This window comes from Falco cherrug, chromosome 1, assembly GCF_023634085.1.
Source record: "Falco cherrug isolate bFalChe1 chromosome 1, bFalChe1.pri, whole genome shotgun sequence".
NCBI classification, from domain to species: Eukaryota; Metazoa; Chordata; class Aves; order Falconiformes; family Falconidae; genus Falco; species Falco cherrug.
In genome coordinates this window covers 113,005,122-113,024,350 of record NC_073697.1, presented here as the reverse complement: position 1 = coordinate 113,024,350, position 19,229 = coordinate 113,005,122, and the positions used below count along the sequence as shown (strand labels likewise).

General features: G+C 44.4%; 1 protein-coding gene across 7 annotated transcripts in view; it reads right to left on the bottom strand.

The window, feature by feature from the left end:
* Positions 1 to 2,195: 2,195 nt before the first annotated feature.
* The window catches only part of SGSM2 (small G protein signaling modulator 2), a 62,965-nt gene continuing 45,931 nt past the window's right edge, over positions 2,196 to 19,229 (bottom strand). For 4 of the 7 annotated variants that reach the window (XM_055721284.1, XM_055721314.1, XM_055721292.1 and 1 more), the window contains 12 exons: positions 18,108 to 18,258; positions 17,494 to 17,558; positions 16,896 to 17,041; positions 16,333 to 16,461; positions 12,176 to 12,358; positions 10,649 to 11,050; positions 9,891 to 10,015; positions 8,551 to 8,633; positions 7,972 to 8,081; positions 6,593 to 6,689; positions 5,180 to 5,347; positions 2,196 to 3,795 (listed from right to left, as the gene is read on the bottom strand). In XM_055721284.1, the coding sequence (XP_055577259.1) occupies positions 3,707 to 3,795; positions 5,180 to 5,347; positions 6,593 to 6,689; positions 7,972 to 8,081; positions 8,551 to 8,633; positions 9,891 to 10,015; positions 10,649 to 11,050; positions 12,176 to 12,358; positions 16,333 to 16,461; positions 16,896 to 17,041; positions 17,494 to 17,558; positions 18,108 to 18,258 (1,748 nt within the window). In that variant the 3' untranslated portion in view covers positions 2,196 to 3,706. The remainder of the gene's footprint in view (positions 3,796 to 5,179; positions 5,348 to 6,592; positions 6,690 to 7,971; positions 8,082 to 8,550; positions 8,634 to 9,890; positions 10,016 to 10,648; positions 11,051 to 12,175; positions 12,359 to 16,332; positions 16,462 to 16,895; positions 17,042 to 17,493; positions 17,559 to 18,107; positions 18,259 to 19,229) is intronic. The other 3 variants (XM_055721307.1, XM_055721301.1, XM_055721334.1) reach the window with 3 other exon arrangements.

The following is a 19,229-nucleotide window of genomic DNA, read 5'->3' as shown; positions in this document are numbered from 1 at the left end:
ACGAGGTGAAGGCAGAGGACATGGTGGCGCTGGAAGGTTATTTAAGCCAACGTGTCTTTGGATACACTTCATAAAGGGCTTACCCCTTCTCTAGGGATAAATACACGACTAACAGCTGTAACAGCCATGAGCAGCAGCTGGGGGTGGCTGCACCTACCCTTTAGCAGAGGCATTTGTTGGCGGTTTTACAGTAGAACGAGGAAATGCTCTGTTATCCTCCAGGGACCCGCTGCCGGGCAGAGCTTTCCAGCCTAAAAACCTGGAAAACTGCTGCAAAACCTGCCAGCAGCAAACCCAGCGGTGGGTAAGGCAGCACCCTCTGAAAAAGGGAGCGGAGGGTCACTGCGGCGGGGCGGGGGCAACTGGGGTTTAAGGGGTTTGCAGGGGGACTGGGAGCGGTGGAGGAGGATCCCTCCTGCGAGCCCAACAGCTCGGTTGGGTTTAACGCTGGCTGTGGCACCACCGGGCCTAAAATTGCAGGGTGGAACTTTTATTTTTTTAGCACTTGTCACGGGCCGGCTGCTGCTCCCGCTCCTGCCCCAGGGTTTCTGGCACCAGGCTCAGGCTGTGGCCGGGGGTGTTCCTAGGCAGGCGCTGCGTGCAACTTAAATCTACCCTTAAAGCCATCGAAGGGACGCCAGCAGTCCCTTTGGTGATGACCTATTTAGTACAACAGCTCACACGCGCTCGTCATAGAAACATTAATTACATATTGCACTTTTCGCAGACAGCCCTGACCTTAGGACTCCCTGTTCTGTCTCTGAAATTACCTTGGGGGGGAGAGAAATCGCTTCCAGAGAGTTCCACAGAATGCCTCGAAGATAAGTATTTATTCATATGTTACATTTAAACATAAATAATTGAGCAATACAGTAGTCTGCTCCAAACAAAAATGATTAAGTCAATACACAGTAGTTTTAAAATACGATTAGACAGAATGTTGTAACAAATACAGCAAAGTTCGCGGAGATTTGTTTGTGGCTTAAACAGAGTTGTATAGTACATTCCCAACATACCAAAGAAAAATAGTGCAGTTTTATTTTTTTTACATCGCTTCCTCAGGCTCTGTGAGCTGGAGGGTTTTCTTGCTCTTGTCCATCTTTTGAAAAATACTATTTCAATTTTCAACTGAACAGACAAACACACTAACTGAAGAAGCGCTTTTGAGACCTTTCAGCAACACGCACTGGCCTGTGAAACGGCGTGACACCGCTACGAACAGCGATGCGACTGGGCTGCGAGCGCGCCTGCCGAGCAGCTCCTCGGCTCCCCGTCCCGAGTGCTCCAGCTCGGGCGCGCGGGGGTGGGTACTGGCTTATCACAACTTTCTCCTTCTGTAACTCCCACTGCTGTTATTTCAGCGCTGCTCTGCGCAGAAAGGGGGTTTCCTTCCCGGCAGCCTCCTCCGCGGCACCTTTGTCAGAACTGAGTGGGCTCATCTGTTCTCGCTTGTATTATGACCGTGATGCTCGTGAGCCCAGAGACCACCACGCTCACCCCTGAAGGCACCAGCGATGAGGACTTCTGGTTTGTGAGTGTGTGTGTGTGTGTGTGTGTGTTTACCCTCCTCTCAAATTTTTAAAGACCAATTTTAGGGAGAGCTTGGCTGCTGAGCCAAGATCTTTGTGTGCATTTTTTTTCCCTTTTCAGACTATTAGTTACCATTTTTAGTTCACTGCCATCACGAAGAAATCTCTAAGCACAGATGGTCTTTCTAGAACCAAATCTACCTTCTTGCGCAGGCGACGCTCAGGCTCGGGAGGGCCCCAAGGCAGCGCGCACCTCGTGCCCACCGCTTGGGCAGTAAGGCCAGAGCTACTAGAGCAAATCCCTCCTACTGGCACTTGAATCTTCAGAGTAATTTTATTCCCTACACCCCTTTTTGCTAAAATCTGATTTTAAAAGCTCACGTGAGCTGATCCAATTAAGGTAAACTTCTCTGAGCAGCCTGATCTAGTTGAAGACGCAGGGGGGTTGGTCTAAATGGCCCTTAAAGGTTCCTTCCAACCCAAACCCATCTGCGGCCCTATGAGAAGCACACAGCATTTTCTTGACATGGTTCAATGGAAACGCAGCTGTGTAACCCTGTCTGCTCTGAAGGATCAAGGGAGTAAAAAAAAAAAAAGGCTAAACCAAAAAAGCAGAAACAGAACAATTCAGATTCAAAGTCGCGTGTTTGTTTTTTTTTTTTAAAAAAAAAAACCATTGAGGTTCTAATGGCAAAGGGCCGAACACTTTGGAATGCTTGAAAGTGCTTAAGCCAAGTCCCCAGGCGTCCCAGGAGCACAGGTCATGCACCCACGAGATCTGCAAGCGAACCCCATCTGCAGAACCCCGCTCCCTCCCTCCCTCGCTGCCACAGAGATGCACTTTTACTCAGAAACAACACGCGCCCTGGGAAAGTAGGTAGAGTATATGTGGTGATTTTATACAGCATGATGAAGTGCTAGGACAGCAGCAGAGCTCCCTGCAGCGCCAGGGCAGCAGCCCAGCTAACCGTCAGTCACCTCTGCTCTCTATGCAGGATGGAGCGGAGCGTGTGTCGCTCACTGAAGCATGCGGCCGAGCAGGAAAAGAAGTGGCACGGAACTTCCATGGGGTGCAGGGATGGCTCTACAAACAGCGCGGTGCTGCGGCAAAGTGGGTCGGATCCCCTGCAACAATTTCAGCTGCTTCATCTGCAAGTGCTGATACCTGCTTGAGGAGATGAGCACCTGGTTTGTGTTTGTGGCATCCCAAGGAACGTCCTCCCAGAAAGCTCCGCAGAGCAGGGAGGAGGAGGCGGGCAGTGCGCACCGAGCAACCTGGAGGTGGCGAGGCTCTGCTGCGTCTGCTCTGAACCTGCTCTGAACATCACGGCGCTCCGCACAGACACGGAGCGTGGGAGCTGCTGGCATGAGCAGGGGACCTGTTCCTGTGCGCTAAACTCGTTAACCTGGACTAACTCAGGCAGATGGTGGCACCTGGGAATATTCGCAGAGTAAGTCTGCAAGGTAAAATGAAGGTTTGCCTGTGGCATGTGTAGGCTGTGAAGACTCAACAGCGCGAGCTAGTCCGCAATGGCTAACGCATTTTCAGCAGATCTTTACTGCGCATACTAACCCTGTTACTTAGTTTGAGGCCGTTCTCCCAGCTGGTAACCTTCGTTACTTTTAATTGCTGCTAAATATTCTGCTAAATACAAATCCAAATGTTTTAGCAACAGGAGCTCATACGCATTCTCTTCCATGTTCAAGGACAGGACATAGACAATGAGTCCTCGAGCGTGCTCCTCCAAGGACCCGGTTCAACACCTGCAACGCCTGAGTGAGAGCTGAACCTGGCCTTACCGCCATGGAAGGTTCTGGCAGAGCACACAACGGGCATCCAGGCTTTAAAGGTGCAGTAAGTCAAAAAATAAATGTTCTAGTATGTCAAATCCCCCCTTTTTAATATCTCAAGTATGTAGACAGACAGTCGTCTAGAGAGGGGAAATAAGACAATGCAAAAAGATTTTGTCTAGAAATACAAAGTGAGTGTAACAAGGACTATAAAACACAAACCTTATCTTGGTGAAGGAAAAGTTCTGGTTTTAAAAGTCTGTTACAAATCCCTTTGATATTTATTACATTACATGGAAGATGCAATTAGAACAACATTTTGAAGTTAAGTGCAAGAAATGCTCCACCGATAGCTCACGAGGCCCACAATGACAGTCTGTTCATTATCACTTATTTTCAATCAGCGTCTGCACTTTGTAGACGAGGTCTCTTGCTATCCTCAGAATTTCCTCGGCATTATGATGCTCTGCCATTTCTAAAAGACACAGACAAACATGCTTAACCGTCAGCAGCAGGAACTTCTGCCCTAGCATTGTTATTAAGGTAGAATTAATATTAATTAATTAGTATAACGTTAGCAGCAATCCAAAACATTGCAGGGGGTTAGGTTTTAGAATTAAAGGCAGACTAAGTGAATGAGTCCCTGAGTGATGTAGGTCCTGGCACCAAGATCTAATCCTTCTGGCATTGGTCCTCCTGTTGCAGAAATCCCAGCGCCCTGCGACCCCGGACCAGGAGCGGGAGGTCTGTACCCACGTGTGCCGGTGAACAGCCCTCCTGGGACCTCAAAAATGGAAAGCTGGACTCAACTTGATCAAGGTACCCCTCCAGGCAGGGACTGTGGCTGCAGTGTCTGGGCTGCAAGGGATAAATACAACTGAGAAGGGCTTCGTGTACACGGAGCGACACCCCCCAGAGTTCCACAGACAGACATCCGCACTCTGCCGCTTGAGGCAAGGTCAGAAAGGAGCTCTCAACAGACCCGAGTCCTCAGTTCCACAATAAACACTTCATTCAGCTTGGGCAAGTATTGGGGCTGGTTTGTTTGTGTAGTTTTTGGTGGGTTTGGTTTTGGGTGTTTTTTGAGGGAAGCATTAATGTATAGCTTTGTAATAAGAGTGGCCGAGGCAAAAACAAAACCAAATTTGGGGCTTCTGCAACAGGTGGCTGAAAGTTTCCACATTGACAATTTACTAAATTACTGTGATTACACCAAATTGTTTCTAAACCTCTTAAAGTGTCCTAGCAGGGAGCACTTGTTTAGGACTAACTTGCACTCTGCAGCCCGGAAGGACCTGGCTTTCCCTGGCAGAACACTTGTTGCTCTGGCACTAGATGTTGGCAAGCCTCTGTGGACCACTAGGGTAAGCACTCAGCCAGGGCAGTGGGTCGGGATGTTTTGTGTGAACAGTTGCTTGCGTGTTTCAGCCTTGGGAAGGTCAAGCCCTGTAAACACAAATGACTCTGGTAACCTTAAAACCTGCAAGAGACTTTAGCAAAAAATGAGGCAACATTTTAGCACCTCTCATTAAACCAAAGGCAAAGAGTCACAGTGGCGAATCTTTTTAACATAAACTGGGAAATGCGCTTTGTCTTAAGATGACACAGCTACCATCTTCTGTGGTTCACATAGCTCTTACAACACTGTTGCTTGTGTGTGCCAACTCAAATCTTCAGGAAGCATGTGAAAATCTGGGCTCTTCATTTACACGGAGGGGTAAGAGATTCAGAGCTTAAAATGACCAGGGTCTCATCATGACAGCAAAAGCACTGCACAACTGCAGTTAGTCTGAGTAAGGGAGAAGTAACTCTTGTTACTTGCTTTTTGTCAAAATGTCACTCTCAAAAAAGTCTCTTACCATTAAAAAACTTGATGATATCAGTGAAGTCCATGTTGTTATCACGGATAATCTCTCGATAAACTTCCACAAGTGCTAAGGCAATGAAAAGGACAAAATGTTCTGAAGAGATGTGCTTTGCTGCCCAAATAACTTCCCACACTGTAAATACATCCTCGTACAACAATTCTGAATGGGAATAAACATTACAAGAGCATCTGATTATTCAAATTGACCATTTCCCCCTCTCTAACTAATGTCAAACAGGCCTTACAGACATGAGCAGTACTTGCTGACTCCTCTTTCTCCTCTCCCCCTCTCCTCTAGCCAACTCCTGGCACTTCCTTGTGCAAGTATGGCAACAGCATCGGGTTTAAAGGAAAATTAAGAAAGAACATACATGTGGTGGTGCAGACTCAACCCCAGGAAGACACCTCAATGGCAGTAACCACGCAGCAGCACAAGTAGGCCCATTTGTGCTGGGTAGGGCCACATGACAGGCTGCAAATCTGAATTTGTATCCAGGGCCCCCTTCTTGGCTTTGCAGCGGACCTATAAGCACTAAAGCTCTGCTGTTTTTAATTAGCAACAATTAATTGTATAGCAGATGTGTGCAAGCTAGGTCTACGTGTGCTGCAATTCAGGTATGACCCATGGAAGCTTCATCTTCTTGAACTTTATAGGCTCGTCCTCTGCCCAGTCTGTGACAGTGAGGTCCAGGGGACGGGACGTGGGGGACAGGCAATTCTCTGTGAAGGAGCAGGTAGAGGGTTTAAGTTTACTGTTCAGCTAAGAGTCACAATTCCTCCCCCCTCAGTGTCAGGTAGCTGCTTGTAATAAAATACCTGATGGATGCGTATCGTCTGCCTCTATCACCTCTGCGCTTTACGGTGTTTGAGAGGGATGTCGTCTTTTGATTCTTGCGGATCAGTCTGTAACTCAGAGGAGCTACTGGCTTGCCCGATAGCAAGACAGGTCTCTTGATTATAAGCAGCTGCTTCTGTTAGAGTGGGGGTGGGTGGGTGGTTGTGCTTGTGCAGGGACCCCGAGGTCCTGGGGTGCTCCCACAGTATGTGAAGTACCTCACTCAGCAAAGTACAACAGCTCTTGAGCTAATGCTGAGCTGCTCGTGTTATCAGACGGATTAGAGAGGAGGTATCAAAGCTTACAAAGGTGATCAACTTGGGATCACCTTGTGCAAACAGGCATTTGCGCTGAGCAGAAACTTGGCTTCATCCCCATTACCAGCAATTTACAACACTCCTTTACAAGCTCTGACTTTGTTCCAGTGCTAGTCCATCTCCGAGAGCTGCATTAGTTTTCCTAGCTACAAACCCTCGTGAGCCTAGCTGCTACTCACCATCCAGACATTAGGCCAAAACACAGAGTTGCAGTTTTGCACAACTCTAAACTACAGGCATAGAACATTATTACCTCTTTTAAAGTCAAGCAGGAACCAGCGATAGCAGAAGTAAAAGTGAGTGTAATCTCCATTCTGGTGCATCAATTCAAAAAGCTCTGAGTCTAAAATCTAAAATGCAAAACATCAGCCGTCAGTATCAGAAGGTAGCCCAGATCAAAGGTGCTGGAGTCTGGTTAAGACTTTCAGGCTGCTCTTTATCACCTGATCCTGTGGTTAGTCAGAGCAGCTGCTCAGCACAGATAACTTTTACTACGTGTTTGCAAAACGCCTGTAATGTGGGTGCCCTGACAGAGGCTGACGAGGTGAAGAGCTACTGTGGCGCAGGTATGAGGTGACAGCAGTCAGTCTTCATTGTGATTTTACAGGTGCAAGCAGCAAGTTACACATCCTACAGATTTTCAACAAGTGGCAAATTTTCATCTTCCCACCTAACCCTGCTCTTGGATTTTAACATAGGAGCTGGGGAACAAAGACTGAAGCCATTTACTTGGGGAAAAGAAGGAAGAGAGACTTCTTCACCTCAAGTCTGTAATTCTGATGAGGAGTGGCACGGTTCCACACCGCAACATCCAAGCTCTCTGGAACTGAACTTGCCAAACGCCTGCTAGATGTCTTAAACGTTTAAGTACAGCAATAGTTACTCCTCATAGGTGTATCCTAAGGGCTGCTGGATGTGGGTGGCATCCTCTGACAGTCAGCTACTCAGCACTGTGGCCATGTGATCATCTGCTGCTGGCATTTGCCATGCTGGCCATCTTCTTTGTTGACTGACCTTTATTTTCATTACTTTGTAATATGCCACCTATGAAACCGAATAATGGTTTATTCTGATAGTTTTCACCCTTCTTTATGCTAACCTTGCTCAGGTGCCTGGTGCTTTCTGGAATGTCTACGCCTTAGATCTGTCCAAAAGAAACCCTGTTCAGCAAGCATCCCGCGCAAACACAAATATAGCTATGGTCTGTTTAAACCTTTAAGAAAATTTGTGCCACAAATACCAGTGTTTTCTCTTCCAAAAAGCCGTGAAGACTGCATCTTAGTGCTGTTTCTCACTGATGTCAGTTGGAGCTGGACTGGGCCAGTACATATTACACGGTGTAGCTGGCAGGCAGACGTTTGAGGGGTTTGTTTTGTTAAGTTATGAAGAACTGACCTGCTGTAGTACACACACTTTATTGTAGCAGCAAGTGCTGCTGAGGAGCAGGAAATCAGTTTGGGGCTGCATAAAACAACTCTTCTCCTCCCCAGCTCTGAAGGAACAGATGACTAGGAACCCCGTCACTGGAGTTCCTACCCTTCATGCCTGGAGTTGATGCCCTTCATAGCATCAGGCTAGTTCTCAGCCTATCCCAAAACCTCACCTTTCAAATAAGATTAAAAAAAGACTCACTTGGATTAGGGACCGCATGTTGGCAAAGTGTGTGTCCATAGCACCTCCATTGGGGAAGTTCTGGCTCATCCTCTTCATCAGGTGGCTGAAGCAGCTGTAAGCCAGCTGATCTGCAGACACAATGCAGAACGTGCAGTGTTGCTAATTGTGTCACTTTCTTGAACCAAAATAACAAACTGCAGGCAAGGGAAAAACAGGGTTTTCCCCTTCGGTGTTCCCCAATCCCGTGTTTAGATGAAACAGAAGACAATACCTGACTTCGGACTATTTTTACTAGTTAAGCTTTAAAACAACGCAGCTTGCAGTTGACTTTTCAGCTTCAGCAACTGCCAGAACACAGCTGCTTTGAAAATGTAGTAAAATTTAATCTGGAAGTCAGCGAGTGAACAGGGAATCCCCAAGACACTAATGTCAGCCATCTCAACAACAGCCACATGTAGAGAAAATACGAACCAAGAGCTCCAGGTTTGGTTTTCCTGGTGAGCTAGCCCTGATTAATGCATACAACTTCTTCTAAAACAGCATTTTTGAAAACCTCCCTTAAGATACCAACATGTTCCAAAAGAAAACCCTTCCTACCATTGTCAAGTATAACCATCAAAGGAGCCAGGAGGTCACACATGCCTTGAACATAACCAACTTCTAGGTGCTCCCAAACGTAACTGCAGAAAGGAGAAAACACAAGAGATAACAGGATTAAAAATCCTCTTGCTGCATGGTGGCCTCAAAAATTTGTCCTTCACCTAAACTACAGCTCCTTTTGGAAGCTTTTAAGTGTCTTGCTCTAGAGTGCTGTAAAAGATAAAGCTAGAACTGCAGAGAACTGCAACAATTCAAATCTTCCACACACCGGTATAAAATGACAACTATTTCTGCTGTTTCCTTTTTCAGGAAAATTCCTAAAGGCTTTATAAACAATCCATGATGAGGACGGAGCAGCGTGTGAGACAGGAATATCTCTTGTAATGTGACTCTTGCTGTAGGCTCTTCGCATGTTGCGAAAGAGGAAAAGAATGCTATCAATTGTCTACTTACAGGACGAATTAATGGTGTATTTTTCTCTTCCTGTTCCTCAAAGGCTAAACATTGTATTGAAGTCTAATTTGATTATGCGAGATCAAATCTTAAACAGCTGTTGAACGTGTGTGTTTCAGAACTTTTTTGACACTTTACATTCCAGAGTATTTCACAACCCTGTATTGTTTTCTGCTTGGATAGAGAGGGCCAAACCTTACGCGCGTGGCTTGCATATCAATAGTTGGGGAAAAAACAGCTAACAAAGCATAAACAGTCAACTGGAAAAAAGCCCAGATTTTTAAAAAGTAATTGGGTTTTTTTGGCTTTTGTTTTCTTTTTTCCCCCTAAGTGGAATCTTGGTATCTTTTTCTGAGTGTTAAAGTCTACACCACTTTCTGCTTTAAGTGTGTTTAGCTGAATAGCTTTTGTGGTGATTTGCATTCCTAAAAGTGAAAACTACCTTTCCATGGATTCCAGCTTGTCTCAGTGGTCAAAGACGTTGTTTTGATTTGAAGATGCGTTCTGTCTACTCAACAGACATCCCTCAAAATTACATCTGGGCACCCCTCACTTACTGTCATCTTTATAGCACACCATTAGAGCACAGATCTATTATCCTGGTAAGGAGGAAACCAAAGCTAATGGTACATTTAGAGAATAGTTCAAGGTGACTGATAGGGTCTGTCTCAAGGCAGAAAGAACGTTCTCCAGCCTGCCTTCCAGACTTGGACCACCTATCATACCCATGCTCTCTAATGTACCATCCTACCTGTTCCCTCCCCTGGTAAGTTTTTTTAAGCTCATTAGTGAGAATTTTTATACAGACTATTATTTGCATATTATTATAGTCTATGGATTATGACAGAAATGTGAAAAGTAGTTCATTTTACAATCTGTATTACCTGCACATGACGTTTCGGAGTTTCTCCAGGTTGTCGGCAGTAAAATACCAGTAATTCCGATCACACCTCTGGACATCTTTATCAATTCTGTGCAAATTTAAGGCAACGGTGTCCAATAACTCTATCTAGAAAGGAAAAGGTTTAGTGAGATCTGCTGAATTCAGAGCATTCCCAGGACCTTGTGCAGATTTGCTCTGGGAATCAACAAACCAGAAACAGTGCAATTATCCTTTGGGCATATGAGAGCATCAAAATACTCAATTACTGTGAAAAATCCCAGGTAAAATGCATGCACTTTCACTGGTAAATGTTCCAAGCCTGTCCTATTTCCACATAGTTGTTATTTCCCGTTGAACAATTTCAGCACAGAGAGGCAAAAACTCAACTACTAATCTGCTGACAGCAACACTAATAGACATGGTGGAGTCTTGAATCCAGGCCGTGGTTCAGGTTGATTAAATGTGGGGTTTAGCTTGAATTAAATGACACTGAAATCTTACAGGTGGTACTAGAACTGTACCATATTCTTTTCCTTGCCCTCTCACTCAAAAAAGACCCAATTTTTTCTTGCTGTCTTATTTCCAATCTAGCTCAAAAGCCAGATGGAAAGATCTGGATGCAAAAATCCTCAGTTACTGTCCCACTACCTGTAGTTCTAGCTTGGTATTATCTCTCATTAAATCCTATCTGAAAAAGTACAAGTCTGCTAGAAAAACAACGCTGTGCAGAGTTGATGGTACTTAAATGTTGCAACCTACTGTGTAGGATGCAGCGCAGACAGAAGCAACATCCATTAAATAATCCACCTGGGAACACAGCTGCTCTTCTGATACAGAATCCTGAGACTGTACAACTGGCTTGGCTTTCTGCATACGTGGTATGTCTGGATCAGTCCTTTCCAAGTCAGTGCTAGCTTCTTCTTCAGCCCCGTCTTCAAAGGAGACGCTCTGCCCATCATCGATACTGGACAGGATACCTGAGGCCACAGAGTAGTTCCTCGAGGATGGCAGCCCAGAGTCGGGGGAGTCAAACTCCACAGACTGTCGCTCTACAGCAGCTGCTGCTGCTGGCGTGTCAGCCGACACCACAGTGAAACTGGGATCATCCTGACCTTTTGAGTCCCGCTCCGCTGAGTCAGCTTCGTCTACAGATATAAAGACCTGGGTGTGGGCAGGGGAGAGAAGATTTGGATGAAATGGGAGAATAGAGAAGGAAGAAACATTAATGTAGCAAACAAACCTCCTGCCACGAGGGAGAAATGATTATATTACTTCAGTGAACAAGATCACTGATTAATAGAGCTTCCCTGCATGCAAATAGTTGAGAGCTCCTCACTCAGTCTTTATACTGAGACTGTAAATCTAAAAATAATACCACTTGATGATCTCATATCCATCTCCTATGAGACTTCTCTCACTTTCACAATCTTCAATTACAAATATCTTGGAAAGCAGTGAAGCTTCCCTACCTGCAACACCAAGACTAACAACATCTGGTCATTGCCATGTTATCTTCAAAGATGACCAGCATATATCAGGCCTCTGACAATCTGGTTCAGCTGCTGCTGTTTGAAGTCAAAACTGGCTTTCAAATCCTTTTCACCATGCAACCACTTTACCTCTTCTCTTGCTAAAAAACTCTGTTGAACTATTTCAAGTTCTCTTCTCCCTTGCCTTACTGAGATCAGTTAGCTCTTTGAAGTCTGCATAAGAATGGATGCCCAGAGACGCTTTTGGCACACCCATGCCAGCTCTCCTGTGCAACAATGTGAAAAGAAACCCCTTTCTCGGTTATTCAAGTTCCAGAGAGATTAATTCAGTCTGCCGCTCTACTGCTTAGCATCTTACCTTAGACCGACAAAGGTCCCCTCTCCCAAAATAAAATCACACTCAACCTGTCAATCAAGGACATGACAGAATCAAAAATGTGCTTTAATAAGAGGGATCTTTTTCTCTATGCTGGATTTGAATAAAGGACCTACAAGTAACAGAACTCAAATGCTATTCCCCTACTGAGAGAAAGATCTTCTTATAGTAGGTGGACCTCAAAGGCCCTTAGGCTGTTCCTGCTTCGGAACAGCTACGCCGTACCCCAGAATACAGACCTGCTCTTAGCTCTATTATGGAGGCACTACAGCTTCAAATTCTGTACAAGATTCAAGCAGCTCCAGACTGATGGTAACTTAGTGCTAACCCAAGTCTCTGCTTCCGTGGCCTGCGCCTCTGCAAATGCCAAGCCTCCTGCACTGCCTGGGTCATAAGGGTGAACAGGAAGGGAGTACCTACATCGTTGCTGATGGTGGAGTCCCTGTGAATCAGTCGCTGGACGTGGCTGTCAATGCTGCTGCCCGATGAAAACTTTGCCAGCGTGGCAGAATGTGATTCTTTCTCTCGCTGCTTTACAATGACCTCACAGGCTTTCCACTCAGCCATGACCTTCTGATACCGGAGAGCAATGTCTTCATCCACCTGCAGACAGACAGACCCTGAAATACTGGTCTTCCTTGAAAGAAAGCATTAACAGTGAGTGGAAGTCAGGAGGGAGAGGTCTAAAGCAAGTGTAACATATCAAACTGAAAGCCTGAAGGATCCCGAAGCCCTCTTGCTACAGCGCACATCATCGTGAGTGGAAAGCGCAATGACCGAAGCAGTAAGATACTGCATATTTACCGCAGGGAACAAATTATTGCTGTAGGTGCCAGAGAAGATTCATGTAAGCATGTGTATATGCCATCAACAGCGTTTCAACATTGTTCAGTAAAGAATGAAAGAAGTCACAGTCTTTCACGTGAAACCTCATGTAGAACTCTGACACAATCTGATGGAGCAATTGCTGTCTCTAACAGGAGTATTCCTAATTTCATTACACCTCCTTTGCAACCCCCTCTCTATTCCCACTCTTAACACAGCCCTTGCACAGACTTCCAGGTTTGTAGGCATCAGCCCGTACAGAGTCAGATGCTGGAAGAGACTCCTGAACAGCTGAAATCCCAGCTCTCACAGCCCACCCTTGTGGCTGCACCCTGCGTGGCCAGATCCAACCACTCTGGTTCCCACAGTAATAAAACAGATTTGTGCCACTGCTGGCTTCCTCTGTTGAAAGACAGACAGACACACACACACCCCTTGAGCTCTTAAAGGACACGTAGTAATTTTACTGCTCTGTCACTTGTCAAGAGCATAAGAGAAACCGCAATTGTGAGTTGGCTTCAGGCTCTGGACTCTACTGGCTGGAGTTGCTACCAGAGCATTCATGCTAAGAGCTGCAGGCTATTTGTCACTTGAGGTAGCTGTCGAGTCATAAATCATAAAACACAACCGTTAGTGGAACGTTGGAGGACAGCCATGTTTGGGAGCGCCCCAGATACCGATGGATAACTGCAAAAATACCATCAGAAGGCAAAGATGATAAATCACCTGCCATGACTTCAGTTAAGGACACAATAAGTTTCCTATGTGTGCAAATGTTATGAGTTTTCATGTCATTAATGTAATAGACTGATATTCAATGGTAAGCTTTAGACTCCAACAGCACATGTCTCTGAGGAGTCAGTTATTACTGTTATTTACTACTGGTGTTGAGCAGCTCGTTAGAATTCCAGCTAAGGTTTGGAGCACCCCTGTGTTAGCATGGTACAAGCTCAGGGTAAAAAAAATAATCCTACAGGAGCCTACATTCTGCAGATCAGACCTTTTATACCTTGCAACATATCTTTAGGAGTTTACTGTAATTCCTATTGTACAAATGGATTCGAGCATTTCTTTCTCCTTGCCAAATCTTTCTGTTCTAGCTGTATATATGCACGTGCCCTTCGAAGCTGGGGCTAGAACGCATGAGTCGTGGCTCCAGATCTCCCACTCTAAAAACTTAAGTAACCGAGTCCTTTGTTTAGTTCCAGACACGCCTTCTATTTCTACACAAGGATCATAAATCTGATGGTTCATATACCTGTGGAGAACAGAGACAGCAAAATGCAATATATGTAAGAAACCTCTGATATCCTGTATTTCTTGAAAATTTGAGCTTAAAACCCAAACAAACAATAAAGAATAATGAATGGAGCGCCAAATGCAAATGTAATAAATTCACACTGCATCTGGAAGCACTACAGTTTAGCCAGATCACTGCTGCTGAAGCTCTGCGCCAAATTCATAAGAGTGTTTGGAAGGGCCCTTCCTTTTTCACCAAGACAGTACGAATTAAGGAACCACGTGGTGCTCTGAAAGGACTTCTCTGTTAAACTTGTGCTGTATGCAAAAAAGGTGTGACTGAACAAGACCCCTTGTAGAACAGACGTACGTTCCAGCAGGACAGCCTAGCTGGATATCTGGATTTGCTTCTCTTTTGAGGCAGTTTGCCTGGCCTTTCATGAGATAAGACAACCCACAGGACTTACTGCCCTTGGTGGTTTCTGAGGTGCTTTGTCTTCTTCTGATGCTGATGTTATGGGAGGGCAGGAATTCGCCTCAGCAGCGCTCAGCAGAACATTCTTGATGTACACACTATAGCTGGAAAATCTAAGTGTAAATACCTACAAAGATGACTGGATTCAGAACGAAGAATCTGGATTGCGACCCAGTTTGAACAGTAAGGGGTATATTTTTCCATCTGTGTTCAGAACTGGTTTGTAAAGATTAATGCAAGGAAAAAGAAGGTGAATTGCTGTAGCAATTTTTAGTAAGAAGAATGCTGCTTATAAAGTGCCCACCGTTTGAAAGATAGCCATTTTTTCCATTGCAAGGCTCTAGGTCAGGCCGCCCTTCTGATCTGCAGGTTCTCACAGGGATATAAACTGTCCCTTGGAATGTAACTGTTGGGAGTTATGCAAATGCCAAATATTTTGATATATAAACCACTCCTTATCCATTTAATCCAGAACAAGATCAGCTACTGCACGAGTGCTACCTCCCTGATAATAACACTAACAGAAAAGCAGATGAATGTGTTAATTATATTCCAGGCAAACCTCATTACTGTTCTAGACAGTTTGGGTGATTCTTCATGTCAGCTAAAAGCAATGCTTTTACCAAGGTACAAATCCAGACCTTGCCCATAGGGCAGTCTCCTACTGTAGTCCTATGGCTCCGTGACGGAGAACATCCCTTTCCTCAACAGTCAAGGAGTAAGACTAGCAGCAGTGCTGGGGTTTGTCATGGCAGACCGGTGCTCCCGCTGCGTTTGAGCCCAAGCGACTGCAGGAGATCTTTACAACAGTGGCACTACCCAATCTGCTCATCACAGGAGGCCTACACTTAAATTCTTGCTTTGCCCATGAATCAGCTCTACAGCTGCATTACTGTATGTATGTAGGTATGGACTATTACCGAAGATGCCTGTTACTCATCACCTGAGGGCAATATGTTAGCTTTGGCTCCATGCTGCAATAAAAATGCCACAAGCATTCATAACAGCAGCTACACTGGATCGGATAAAGGCTAGTGTAGCCTAGCAGATGCTGGCAGAAAGCGTACAGGAGTAAGAAACTGGAGTATTGCTGTATCTTTCTCAGCACTTTGGCTCAGGACCACATCCAGTTTCTGTTCAGTAACCGTAGCTGAGTGAAGGCAGGACTGCCTGCCGCTTTGCCTACCTCTGTGTTTGTTACCAGCCTGGTGTATTATCAAGGCACTTGCCTAGTAATTACAACAAATGAGAACGCTCAGCAAAGTAAAAAGTTGATATTGCTAGAAACAGATCAGCAAAGGGAGATAGTGTAACGAAGAGGTGGGCAAATTGTGGTTTCATTAATGGAAATTATATACTTAATGCCAAGTTCCAGACTGCGAAATAAGGCTGTGACACAACCTAGGCAATTATTCACTGATCAATGTTAGCAGCAGCATGGGAGATATTAAAAGGAATAACGTCTCATCTGAAATCATACCTTGTGTTTTACAGAGGCACATCTTATTTAAGTCTAGCAAAAGCATAATGAACTCACAAACCAAACCTCCCTCTGGGTATTTTTAGCCTCTAGATGGTAACTCCAAGCATGCTTCAGAAGGTACATCTGGGCTGTTCACAGCTCCAACAGAAGTCCACACATGCAGATGCAGTATCATGTCGATAAAGTAATTTCCAAGAGCATTTTGAAGTATAATTCAGCTAACACACCGTATAAAAGAGGGATGACTCAAATTACTATTCAAATGTCAGTACCTCCCCATTTTGTAAATGACAAATTTGTGAAAACAGCATTTGTTAAGGGCAAGTGCAAGTCACAGGCAGAGGCTGAATACAGGTTTCCTGACTTCAATAAGGAGCTCCCTTTAGTGATTTTCAGACATGATATCATAAACCCTCTATTAACATGCGTCACTCAGGTTTTCAGTAGCATTTTTTCCTTCAGAATATTAAACAATAATAAAGTCTAACACTTGCTATTCAGAAAACAAAACCTATTCTGCTAACATAATTCAAATCTCCGGAAAGCTTTGCTTACCTGGTCCATTTCCTTTTTGGCCATGCCAAATTTATAGTGACCTAACAAGAATGGCCACACTTCCTTTCGAATCTCATGCTGTACGCCACCGTAGTAAACTCTTCTTAGTAATTCCAGTTCCCTGTAATTCTACAGCAGTCAGGAGAAAGAGGCATTGAAGGTAATACATCTTTATTTTCTTCAGGCATGCTCATATATGATTAATACCAAGTATAAAGACAGTGAAATACATGCACGACACTAAATAGATTTTACAACTTGATTCAAGCCTTTAGGGCCCTAGCTCAAATCCAGTCTAATACAGGTTGTCATGCCTCCTTAATAGGATAGAGTCATCATGAGATCAGTTGCTTTGATGTTAATCGATATCTTTGCCATCATCAGAGAAGCAAAAGATAAAAGAGATTCTAAGAACCGACTCATTCCACTAGGAAAAGAAGTGATCCTGTGAAGGGTAGAAGACACCTTTAATACTTCCTGGGGTCCACTCTAAGGGGTACCACACCCAACGCAGCAGTGTATGGGAGCCAGTGTAATGATCATAAAGGTATCCTGGTACTTACCTTCTTGTCCTTCTGATACTTGCTCCAGACCTCTTTAGTCAGGCCTCCTGCAGCACTGGACGGTTTGTCAGGTGGGATAATAGTGTGGTTCACGAGGGCAGACAGATGAGTTCGCACTGTTGACAAATGGCGGCAGTAGGCAAGCCCTGTGGTTGGGGCGGGAGGTAAACTTCTATAAATGAGCAATATGCCTAGTATCAGCAGCTCCTTTTTGAAGATGAAGCTGTGACATTTTAAACCTGCCACTAATAATACCATATGAACTAATATTGCATAGTACTATATAAGTACAGCCAAAGATTAAATAAACCTTACACAGACTAGTAAAATCCAAATAGAATATCACACTGCAATATAAAACTGCATTCTGTCTTCACTAAGTATTAGTTCTCCCACTGCTATTTGCAAAACCCACAAATAATGGAATTATGAAGCTATGACACTTGAGTCACGTCCACTCTGCTGCCCTGAGGTGATCTGACTCAACAATAACTTTGCATTTAAACTGCTTTCTAAAATGTCTTTTTTTTTTTTTTTTTTTTTTTTTAAGGTAAGCATACGGGTAGCACAAGGGTTGGACATAAGAAGCTTCACTTACATCCATAAAAGGCTCTGGAAACTATCTGCCTCTTCATGCTTTCACACAACATCTTTAATGGAGTTCTGTGGAGACACCGTAACAGGAACACGATAGGTCAGAAGGACAGAGATCATCGTGAATTTTATGCTGATCCCTATGACCTACACATAGCAATTCTTTCTCTGTACCAAGATTTATTTAGCTAAAGGACAATAATGACAAATTACACTTTTTAAAGCATTTTCCCCACCAGCATTTTGGCCACAAACAGATTCACCAGGCACATCTAGCTACCACTGCTGCGGGTACATCGTAAAGGTCCTTGTCAAATTAAATGAATTGTTGCCCTTCACTGTAATTGTTAATGACTTGTTAAAGAAAACACTTCCAGAGCTGAATTATATTAAACCAGACAAAAGAACTAGATGCAATTTCTCTATCAGAATATGATTTGCGTAGTTTAATAGGTTAGTTTTAATAAACTAAATTTCTTGCTGTCTAACTCCATCTTATTCTGTTAGAACTACTTGAAAATTGTTACTGTCACTGGTGCTGCAATCAACAAATTTTTCTGCTTTTAGCTGTGGTACGCACAAAGTCTCCCAGGTAAGCTCTCCGCACCACTTGCTTACCGGTCATGGATGCAGTTGCAACAGCTGGGTATATCATAGGGAGTGCTGCCTGTTGAACAGGAGACACATGAGGATCCTTGGCTGCAGTGCTCCAGCTGCCACGAAAGCGAGTTTGCCCCAAAGCCTTGCATCTCTATCATTTCACTGGTGTCTAGAGACAAAACCAAACAAAACAGCAGGTCATCAACCTTTTTTCTTCTTTCCCCCTCTTCCTTCTGTGCATCCTGATGGCTTCATGCTTTACTTCTCAGCAGGCTCTGAACCTTGATTCCAAAAAGGGGAGAGCACCATCCTCAGAAATACTGCTCCAGGAACATCTAAACCAGCTGCGTGCTGTGCACAGTCAGTTCCCATGAAGTAAAATCCCTTCACCATTTCCCCTTTTCTTGCCCATGCACATCCCCATTCGTGTTTCAAGAGAACAGAGAAAAGGGTGCTGCAGTAGCAACGACACTGGTTCTTGTGTAATACTATGGTAACGTTATTTATGGCCAGAAGAGATCACCTAACCTAACCTTCTATTTAATTCAGGTCTCAGAATTTCATTTTGCAGTTCCTGGAATGAGCCACATAACTACTAGTTCAGCAAGAGTGAAAGTTTGAGCATAAAAGACATTAAGACAAACTGATTCAGTTATTTTCAGATGATGTTTCTTTCCCCCTCAGAACTAGATCCTAAAGCATTTAGCGCAGAAGGATAGTTCAAGTCCTACTACTGTCAATACTATGTCCATAGAAGTAGGATACTCTGCAGGAAAATGTGATCCAACAGTACGGTGCAGCTGCTTGAGTCATCCCTGCTCCACCAAATCTATTTGCGTTTTTAACCAGCTTCAGGAAGGCACCCCCAAAAAATCACCAGTTGCCTGCAGAAAGTTTGGCTTTGCTCTTCGACTTCCCCAGCTGGCATTTGAGCTTGTGGGTTTTTTTGTTTTATAATAAATAACTGGCCTTTCAGCTCACCCATGATTAAAATTAAGGCAAATGCCATAATACTGTATGTCACTAAATTAACATTGGTAAGCAAAATCCAGTCCCCTGGGCCGTGCTTTTAAAACATACATTTGTTGGGTAATGGTAGGGGCAATTCCAAACCATCTCATGCATTTTAAATCAAGGCAG